Source organism: Oncorhynchus mykiss, chromosome 14 (assembly GCF_057628025.1).
Source record: "Oncorhynchus mykiss isolate SJ-2025 chromosome 14, ASM5762802v1, whole genome shotgun sequence".
NCBI classification, from domain to species: domain Eukaryota; kingdom Metazoa; phylum Chordata; class Actinopteri; order Salmoniformes; family Salmonidae; genus Oncorhynchus; species Oncorhynchus mykiss.
In genome coordinates this window covers 24,088,038-24,098,395 of record NC_143035.1, presented here as the reverse complement: position 1 = coordinate 24,098,395, position 10,358 = coordinate 24,088,038, and the positions used below count along the sequence as shown (strand labels likewise).

General features: G+C 39.5%; 1 protein-coding gene across 1 annotated transcript; it reads right to left on the bottom strand.

Annotated features, from left to right (window-relative positions):
* Positions 1-4,418: 4,418 nt before the first annotated feature.
* Positions 4,419-10,358, bottom strand: grxcr1a (glutaredoxin and cysteine rich domain containing 1 a). Its single transcript, XM_021561544.3, has 4 exons — positions 9,778-10,358; positions 6,653-6,892; positions 6,240-6,305; positions 4,419-4,690 (listed from the first exon to the last, which is right to left on the bottom strand). The coding sequence occupies exons 1-4, from the start codon at positions 10,192-10,194 to the stop codon at positions 4,511-4,513; spliced, it is 903 nt and encodes a 300-aa protein (XP_021417219.3). The 5' UTR covers positions 10,195-10,358; the 3' UTR covers positions 4,419-4,510.

Genomic DNA, 10,358 nt, shown 5'->3' with positions numbered 1-10,358 from the left:
CCACAGCCCTACACAGCTAAGTATGTTAAATATTCGCTTATTATGAGCAGAGCGGCTGTGGTGCTGAGACCGCGATCAGTCTTCGCTGTTTATTTTGTACCGTCCATGGTGCTGAATGTTTGTGCGCCAGTAATAGTGCGCAACGATTTGATTCCCGTGGTCTAGACGTATTTTACCCATATAGTACTACAGGCCTCTGCACTAAGCTAATGTGACCCATCAATCAATTGGATGCTTTATGTTTTATGCTGCATTTGCTGAAGCATAAAACATTAGTCAATTATTGGTTATAAATATATAACCAACATAGGATACAGCATTGGCGTGGAACACCCTGAATTTAAATCAAATAAAATGTTAATAGCCACATGCGCATAATACAACAGGATAAGAATAAGAGATAAAAGTAACAAGTAATTAAAGAGCAGCAGGAAAAAATAACAATATTTCCAGGGGGTGCCGGTACAGAGTCAATGCGCGGGGGCACCGGTTAGTTGAGGTAGTATGTACATCTAGGTAGAGTTAATTAAAGTGACTATGCATAGATGACAACAGAGAGTGGTGTTGAGATGGGGGGGGGGGGGGGGGGGGGGGGGGGGGGCAATGCGAATAGTCTGGGTAGCCATTTGTTCAGGAGCCTTATGGCTTGGGGGTAGAAGCTGTTTTAGAAGCCTCTTGGACCTAGACTTGGCGCTCCGGTACCGCTTACCGTGTGGTAGCAGAGAGAACAATCTATGACTAGGGTGGCTGGAGTCTTTGACAATACCTAAAATAAAACCCATTAACTTCGAATCATCAGCAACAACAAAACAAATATCATGTCATGCAGACTTTGATGTTCGTAGCCTAGGTGCGCATCTTTATTCCCGATGGAGAAATTAGGCTCTGGAAATCACAAGAAAAAAGCTGTAGCCTATTCGGTGACGTCAATAAAAACAGTCATATTCAACCAAACTGCGCATTGACCAACCATTGAGAAGCATTGCACACAGCATCACGGCAGGACCAAGTAGGCTTCTCCGACGGAGAAACAATTGTCCACCATGGCACATCAGAAAATGCTGAAAAGGACACGCGACGTTCCAGGTTTTTTTGTCATTAAATGTTGTCTAACACATTTAACCGGGTGGTGTGAGAGCGCGCGCATCAATGTCATGTGTCGTCATGCAATTTCCAATTCAATTGTTCTTCTGACCATCTTGTCTTTTTCTTTCATGTCTCATTTCCTCCCTCAGGGAATATCAGGCGTTTGTAATGTGGGATTAACAACGCCTATAAAACTAGCATGATTACAAATGTCTCATATTGCAACCCTGTGGGAAATAACGTTGCATCGATGGCGCGCGCGCTCTTGAGATAATCAACGTTATCAAAATATGTGTAGCCTATAATAATCACCTGTTCTTCCCTATCGTTCATATACCAACAAACTGCGTTGTGTAGAGTGGAAAGATCATGCTATATAGGCTAATAATATGGCCAATGCATTGTTAGATCTGTTTATATATATATATATAATATTTATATATATATTCCTGCACCGTATTTTTATTTCTTTTCTAAGATTTAGCCTACGGATGGGGGCGCAATATACCGCAATTGGGCATGCTATTGGGTTTATTTCGTCTCCACGACCCATGTCCTAACATTATTCCTCAACGATTAGATTGTGATTAAAAATGTATGAAAGAAATCGGATTAGGCTACACATTCCACCGAATGTGTCAGGCAGATCATGAATGTATAGCCTACGTCGAACAGGAAACAATGACTATCAGTCAGTGAGTGTATGGTAAACAGATTGTGTAGCAACTATTAAAGTCAAGTGTCAAGAGTGAATGAAAGTGATGCGCCTTGCTCTTTGCTTTTAGCCTCTTTACAGTGCTGCCTTGTAGAATCATGTTCAAGCAGCATTGTACAGGGCTATGACAGCGTAGAGAGATCCTCACCGCAGAGATACATGTCTGTATTTCTTTGACAGTGGATGGCAGACGGAGAGAATGACATCATCCATCAAAAAAAATACAGTCTCAACGAAAGAGATAAAAAGGTACCACATGTCTCACACAGTATAATTGTGTTACTCTAAACATGCAAGATAAATGCTGGCTTTTTAAAATCCATCTCCCATTGCCCTCAAACTCATCTCTGGATCTTGAAGCCAGTTCCACTTCCATTTTTTCATTGTTCCCCTCTAATTAGGGACCGATTTAGACCTGATTTTAGCAATTCATTATCAGGTAGAACAGAAAACCAGTGGGCTCCGGACCTTGTAGGGTCAGAGTTAAGCTCCTCTGTCCTATTGAGTTGCATGGTATTATTGATGTGTAAAGAAAATGCAAAGCAGTGCTGTGCCCTAATTCACACTAGTAGTCACAAAGAAAGAACTCTGTAAAACCGTCCCTCTTATTTCACCTCAGGTTAAGACATGGAGTTGCAGTCAAAGTCCTTTCTGTGCTTTGAATAATTTAACGGAAACCTACTGTGCAGTGAAAAAATATTTGCCCCCTTTCTAATTTTCTCTACTTTTGCATATTTTTGATACTGAATGTTATCAGATCTTCAACCAAAACCTAATATTAGATAAATGGAACCTGAGTAAACAAATAACACAACAATGACACACTTATTTAATTTATTTCATAAACAAAGTTATGCAAGACCCCATGCCCCTTGTGAAAAAGCTATTGCCTCCAAAAGTTGTGTGCCTCCAAAAGTTATACTTTTGAGTCATCTGTCCATAGAACATTCTTCCAAGAGTCTTGATGATCATCCATGTGCTTCCAGGTGTTTTTTGGCAAACTTGAGTCAACTTTTTGGACAACATGGGTCCTATTATGCCTGATGAAAACGAAACACTGTATTCCACAGTAAGAACCTCATACCAACAGTCAAGCATGGTGGTGGTAGTGTGATGGCTTGGGGATGCTATACTGCCTCAGGACCTGGATTACTTGCTTTAATAGAAGGAACCATGAATTCTGCTCTGTATTAGAGAATTCTACAGGAGAATGTCAGGCCATCCGTCTGTGAGCTGAAGCTTAAGCGCAGCTGGGCCATGCAGCAAGACAGTGATCCAAAACACACAATCAAGTCTACATGAAAATGATTAAAAAGCAACAAATGTAAAGTTTTAGAATGGCTTGGTCAAAGTCCAGACCTAATCCCAATTGAGATGTTGTGGCAGGACATAAAAAACTAGCAGTTCATGCTAGGAAACCCACAAATGCAAGAGTGGGCCGAAATTCCTCCACAGCGATGTTAGAAACTGATCAACAACTACAGGACGCATTTGGTTGGAGTCATTGCATCTGAAGCTGGCATAACCAGTTAGAGTGTAAGGGGGGAATTACTTTTTCACACAGGGGAATTGGGTGTTGCATAACTTTGTTAATTAAATAAATAAAGTAAGTTTACATTTTTATGTTATTTGTTATTTCAGGTTCCCTTTATCTAATGTTAGGTTTTGGTTGAAGATCTGATAACATTCCGTATCAAAAATAGAGAAAATCAGAAAGGGGGCTAAATACTTTTTCACAGTACTGTAACTGGTATAAATCCATTGGTAACTATGGATTTTGGTAGCTATGCTTCCATTGTTTCTATGCACACATTTCCAATACTATTAAACTGGAATCTGCTATGCTTCCATTGTTTCTATGCACACATTTCCAATACTATTAAACTGGAATCTGCTATGCTTCCATTGTTTCTATGCACACATTTCCAATACTATTAAACTGGAATCTGCTATGCTTCCATTGTTTATATGCACACATTTCTAATCTGCTTTTACTGCTTCCACTATTTTATGACTGTAAGGAAAGTGATTTTCTCTCCTTGTGTTCTTTGATATTATTTTATTCTACCTCTGAATCAGGGCTTCTAATATTATTCTCCCTTATTTTATATCAAATTTTATGTAAGTGGAGTATCCCAATAAGTTTTTACAGAATATTCTACTTTCCCTCTCTGCTCCTTTATCCTGATCCATGTCGGCCATAGGATTAGTGATGAAAGCTTCATTAACGAGTCAGCCTCCTCAGCCTTAATTATATAACAAGCTTTAGGTCATCAGGCCACCTTTACACTGTTACATATCAGCGATGGTCTTACACCTGAATGACCAGACCTAGATTGTCCTGGTTGAGTCCCAGACTGACCCAGGATGTGTCTGTTCAACAGTGGAATGACACTGGATCCATGAGAATTTCACATCATGAAAATTCAAACTTAAAACTTGCTCTTGATCAATGGGGTGTACATGCACCACAGATAATATAACTTACACCAAATCATATTTTCTTGAAAACACAGTTTTATTGAGACAAAAAAACATGCTGTGCAAAGCATTATCTCTGATGCGGTCCATATGTACGGTGTCCATATTAGGACAATCTCAGCAGGACATGTTTTTATCTCAGGCTGTCCTATTATGGGCAACATACAACATGTGGCCCTGGTGAAGGGCCTAGGGAATGGGGATATTGGGGTCAGGCACTTGGAGTCGTCATTGGCTGCAGCTGGAACAGGGCTGCAGGCCGTTCTCGTTGCACCAGGTGCACTTCAGGGCTTTGAAAGAGTCTGTGAAGCAGTTGCGGAAAACAGACATCTTGCTACCATGGCACATGGGGCACGGGACGAAGGCAAAGCCCCCACAGGTCTGGCACGTATGGGGGTGCTGTACCCTCTGGGGGAAAAGGCACATGCACTCACACACAAACATACACAAACACACACACACACGCCAGTCATGCCACTGGCTAAATTCATAGTTTAGCATAGTTCGGTACTGTATAGAAGATCTTTGGGGGTTTGCTCTGCTGCATTGTAGTAAGCATAATTGAGCTCTTTGCTTTGATAGCTTGCCAACATGGCCTTGTATTCTGCTGAAATTTTCCCTGGGAGGAAAGGGTTAAATACAGAGCTTTTTTCAGAGCACTATGCCTGTGTAAGTATCTTGGCTCTGTTTGAATCACTTCAGTTCACACAACCTTAATTTGCCACCCCTGAGTGATATGACTCTCACCCGTGTGTGTGAACAAATTTGTTGGATGAGAATCAATAACGAGCCTTCCATTATTGATGGCCATTTATTGATGCCCGTGCATCATTTATGTCAGTTCCCTGATCTATTATTGATGTCATATCTGACTGAGGTTTATTCTTCATTCATTCTCCACTGCTGGGCTGAAGGGGGAATGGAATCAAGGCCTTCTATTCCTATTCTGTACTGTGTATCTCTCTAGATCACTGGTTCTTAATCCTGGTCGTTTGTTTTTGCCCTAGCACTACACACCTGATTCAAATCATCAACTTGTCATCAGGCTTTGATGATTTGAATCAAAGAACTACACATCTGATTCAAATCATCAACTTGTCATCAGGCTTTGATGATTTGAATCAAAGCACTACACACCTGATTCAAATCATCAACTTGTCATCAGGCTTTGATGATTTGAATCAAAGAACTACACATCTGATTCAAATCATCAACTTGTCATCAGGCTTTGATGATTTGAATCAAAGCACTACACATCTAATTCAAATCATAAACTTGTCATCAGGCTTTGATGATTTGAATCAAAGCACCACACATCTAATTCAAATCATCAACTTGTCATCAGGCTTTGATGATTTGAATCAAAGCACTACACATCTAATTCAAATCATCAACTTGTCATCAGGCTTTGATGATTTCAAAGCACTACACATCTAATTCAAATCATAAACTTGTCATCAGGCTTTGATGATTTGAATCAAAGCACCACACATCTAATTCAAATCATCAACTTGTCATCAGGCTTTGATGATTTGAATCAAAGCACTACACATCTAATTCAAATCATCAACTTGTCATCAGGCTTTGATGATTTGAATCAAAGCACTTCACACCTGATTCAAATCATCAACTTGTCATCAGGTGTTGATGATTTGAATCAAAGCACTACACACCTGATTCAAATCATCAACTTATCATCAGGCTTTGGGTCCCCAGGACTAGGACTGGGAACCACTGCTCTAGATCACAGATACATAGAACTGGTATTTTGTCACAGTAGATGAGTAGCCAATGTGGTATAGAAGTGCTCTACTGCTAGCCTGTGTTTCATTGATGTTTGTTTGGACAGAGGCATCATTTGAAACATGACATTTAACTAGTTAATAACTGTGCAGTTACCTGTGTTATTACTGAACGTATTATATCTGTCGCATGGTGGTACTTGATGAACAATTACCTCAATTTTGGCCAGAAGATCCTGAAGTTCTCCTGATTCATTCATGCCCAATATTTTTTCAGCACCCTGCAAAGTTATTATCATAGTGTAAGATTCCTCATATCCTTACTAAACATATGATTATTTCATAGATGTATGGTCATAACACTGATATGTTCAAGGTGGATTATATATTTTGTTTGAGGGTAATACGAGCTATAATGTTTCACAATAGGATGTTAGTAATTTCAAACGTCAACATAAAGCATTTTAGAGTAGGAGTGCTGTATCAGGTCCCTCTGTCCATGTTATCTTATTCGTTATGATATAAAATGCCACACTAATCCTAAATCAGCACTCCTAGTCTGAGATGGTTTATTAATACAGGCTCAGGAATTTTTAAATGAACTGTATGAACAAGTGAAAGCTCTGACCCCGAGATAGTGTCCATCGATGAACACGACTGGTAGCGAGGGAGGTTCGCCCACATGCTTGCATCGTTCCTCCAGGTCCTTCCCATACTCACAGTCCAGGGCTATGTTCTTTTCCAGGAACTTAACCCTGTGGTTGGAGAAGATCTTCCGGACCAACTCACACCTCTCAAATGTGGCCCTTACTACTCGGAAGCTGGTGGTGTATATCACTATCCGCCCAAACTCTAGTGTCAACTTCGGCTAGAAAGGAAAACACATAAAAAATTCAATGAGTTGCTGTATGTGATTAACCATCTATAAAAAGGTAACTGCCAAAAATAAATAAACACCAACATAAAGTGTCTTAATAGGGCGTTGGGCCACCAGAACAGCTTCAATTCACCTTGACATAGATTCTACAAGTGTCCGGAACTCTATTGGAGGGATGTGACACCATTCTTCCACAATAAATTCCATAATTTGCTGTTGTGTTAATGGTGGTGGAAAACGCTGTCTCAGGCCCCGCTCCAGTCTCCAGTGTTCAATTGGGTTGAGATCAGGTAACCGTTTAGAAATTACAGCACTGTTTGTACATAGTCCACCCATTTAAGAAGACCAGAAGTATTGGGACAAATTCACTTATATGTGTATTACAGTAGTAAAAAGTTATGTATTTGGTCCCATATTTATAGCACACAATGACTACATAAAGCTTGTGACTTTACAAACTTGTTGAATGCGTTTGCTGTTTGTTTTGGTTGTGTTTCAGATTGTTTTGTGCCCAATAGGAATTAATGGAAAATAATGTTATTGTGCCATTTTGAAGTCCCTTTTATTGTAAATGAGAATATAATATATTTTCTAAACACTTCTACATTAATGTGGATGCTACCATGATTACGGATAATCCTGAATGAAATGTGAATAATGATTAGTGAGAAAGTTACAGACGCACAAATATCATACACCCAAGACATGCTAACCCCCTCTCACCATTACAATAACAAGGGAGGTTAGCATTTTTTATGCTGAAATTTCTAAATGGTTCACCTGATATGGATGAAAATAGCCTCAAATTAAAGCTGACAGTGTGCACTTCAGTCATTGTGTAATTTCAAATCCAAAATGATTGAGTATAGAGCCAAAACAACAACTACATTGTCACTGTCCCAATACTTTTGAAGCTCACTACAGTACCTGGAATTTGATATATTCTGTCATCTCTGTATTTTATATGCAGACATCTTGTAGTATTGCAATGTTTCAATCCCTCAAAATCAAGTTTTCATATACTGGAAAATTACAGAGCTTTAATTCTATATTTCAGGCATATTTGGGCTGTTTTGTAGCTTTCTTTACATTTACTTTCTTTTCACACAGTAGTTTGAAAACACTATACTGCAGACCCTTTAAATATAGCATATTATGAGCCTGTTTCCCAGACACAGATTAATAAACCTAGTCATGGATTAAAAATAAATGGTTTATCTCTGTTGAAATAGCTTTGAGACTTAATCTTTGTCCAGATAACGGGCTCCTAAAGATTACATTTCACAATCGTAACAATGGCCAGACCAGATTTCCAATTTTATGAACATAGAGGGAAAAGTACCATTTGACTCGAAAATATGAGTTAACAAAATCCTCTCTGTTTAATGTGAAATTCAACTTTGACTGTGGAAATGTATTCAACTTGTAACTTGTTTCAAAAGGGCACTTCTTCTTTGTTTGTTATTAATTGCAGCTACAGTAACTGAACTATCTAGTCTGTGTAACACTACAGCCTATCAGAGGAGGCTGGTAGGAGGAGCTATAGGAGAATGGGCTCATTGTAATGGCTGGAATGGAATGAATGGAACGTTATTAAACACGTCAAAAACATATGGAAACCACATTTGACTCCTTTCCATTAGTTCCATTCCAACCATTACAATGAGCCCGTCCTCCTATAGCTCCTCCCACCAACCTCCTCTGCAGCCCATACAGTATTCAGTACACCATATCTGGCAGACAGTGTTGTGTATCTACTACAGCCCTGAGTAACCACACAGGTAATCCCTCTCTACGCCTGGCTGGCAATACTATGCACTCTTTTCACAGGCCTCATTCCATTACCACCAAATCCTGCTCTAGGAGTCTCACATAATTCCCATATTGTGCTTTAATGCAAGTTATCTAATTATGCTTACTGCTCATTAACTCTTTACACAGAAAATGCTAGAAAGCAAAGTATAGATAATTAATTAACCTGATTAGCTTCTCTTGAAACATTTAACGAAATGCATCATTCATTCCCAAGTGACCTTGTCCTCCTTTGTGTTCATTTGTCCAGGGACTGAGAGTGACTACCTGTAACCAGATGTCAGCCAGTGACATTGTGGAGGAGGTTGGCTACTGGCCTTTTACATATATGGACGTAATGCATATGACAAACAGTTATGCGATGTCATTAACACTAAGCGGTCTACGGTGTCCATATTAGGACAGCCTCAGTCTCAGCAGAACTTGCTTTATTATTGTTTTCTACCAGTAGTGGGTTTTGAGAGAAAAACAATATTGAGAGAGTGATCGGTTTATTTGGATGTTTAAACCTGGTTTACCTTGTATACTAATTAGAACATGTGCTGTGCTGTTCTCGGTCTTGTAATTTATTATATGAGACGAGGATATAAACAGCACCTGTTTTCCCTTGGTTATAAAGATACTTTCTAGGTTATAAAGCATCTTTTGATATTTTATGCAGACAAATGTTTAGAATATTAAATCATGTTTATTATGTTATATGGAGCCTGTAAGATGTATAGTGCCTATAATTTAAGCTGACACACTACACTGTTAAAAGGTAGTCAACTATTCAATTAAAACATAGACTCTGCTGTTTTTTAACACTGTGTAAAGTGAATGCAATAATAACCAGTGTTGACATGTTACTTTTATCTATTTACTGAGTTAACATTATGTGAAAGTGTTACATTTACTCTGTGTAGTGTGGGACAATATTAACAGTTTTGGGTTTTGAATTTAACACTAGAATTTATTTACCATTCACAATTTTGCTGTGATGCACTAGCAAACAAATGAGAACTATGAAAAAACACTGAAAAGGTACAACACATATTCATCATACTTTCACCTAGATCACTTACCCCAAATGCATTAGGGAGATTTTCAAATAAGGCCTGACCTGCACTGACTTTGTGCTTGACTCCCCTCACAGTCCCATTGTTGCTGAGGATGTTGACACGCTTGTGGCTGATCGGTGCTCTGTCCTTTGAGGTCCCCGCATACATGAGCAGATCCTCTGGCTCACTCTCGCTATAATCCAACTCGGAGCCCAGAAACCCATACAGAAAACCATGTCCGTTAGCATCTCCACTTGTGGAAGGTGTACTGATCCGGTCTACATCCAAACTACTGGTGCAGTCTGAATCCAACGAGTCTGATGGCCCCTCATCTTTAAAAATCTCCTTCAGCACCCGACCGCTATTCCCCGAAGCCACGCGGAACCTCAGCTGCTTCTGGGGCTTCTCTTCACCCGGCAGTGTCAACATTGTCTCCTCCATTGGAAAACCCAGTAGTAGATTACATGGTCCAGAAAGGTGCTTTGCAGTCCCCTTCTTCTTTCATTCGAAGCTTAACATAACCACCTTTGACTAGACAAACTATTTTTTCCTCATGGATTACTAGAGTAATCCTCACAGTTTGAAGAGTTCTAAAAAAGACTGGC

Excerpts from the sequence above, each read along its gene's own strand:
- grxcr1a (XM_021561544.3), bottom strand. The coding sequence starts at position 10,194 with ATGGAGGAGACAATGTTGACACTGCCGGGTGAAGAGAAGCCCCAGAAG. Across the intron at positions 6,306-6,652 it reads TCGATGGACACTATCTCGGG|GGTGCTGAAAAAATATTGGG; the intron begins GTCAGAGCTTTC and ends ATAACTTTGCAG. Across the intron at positions 4,691-6,239 it reads ATCTTCTGGCCAAAATTGAG|AGGGTACAGCACCCCCATAC; the intron begins GTAATTGTTCAT and ends CTTTTCCCCCAG.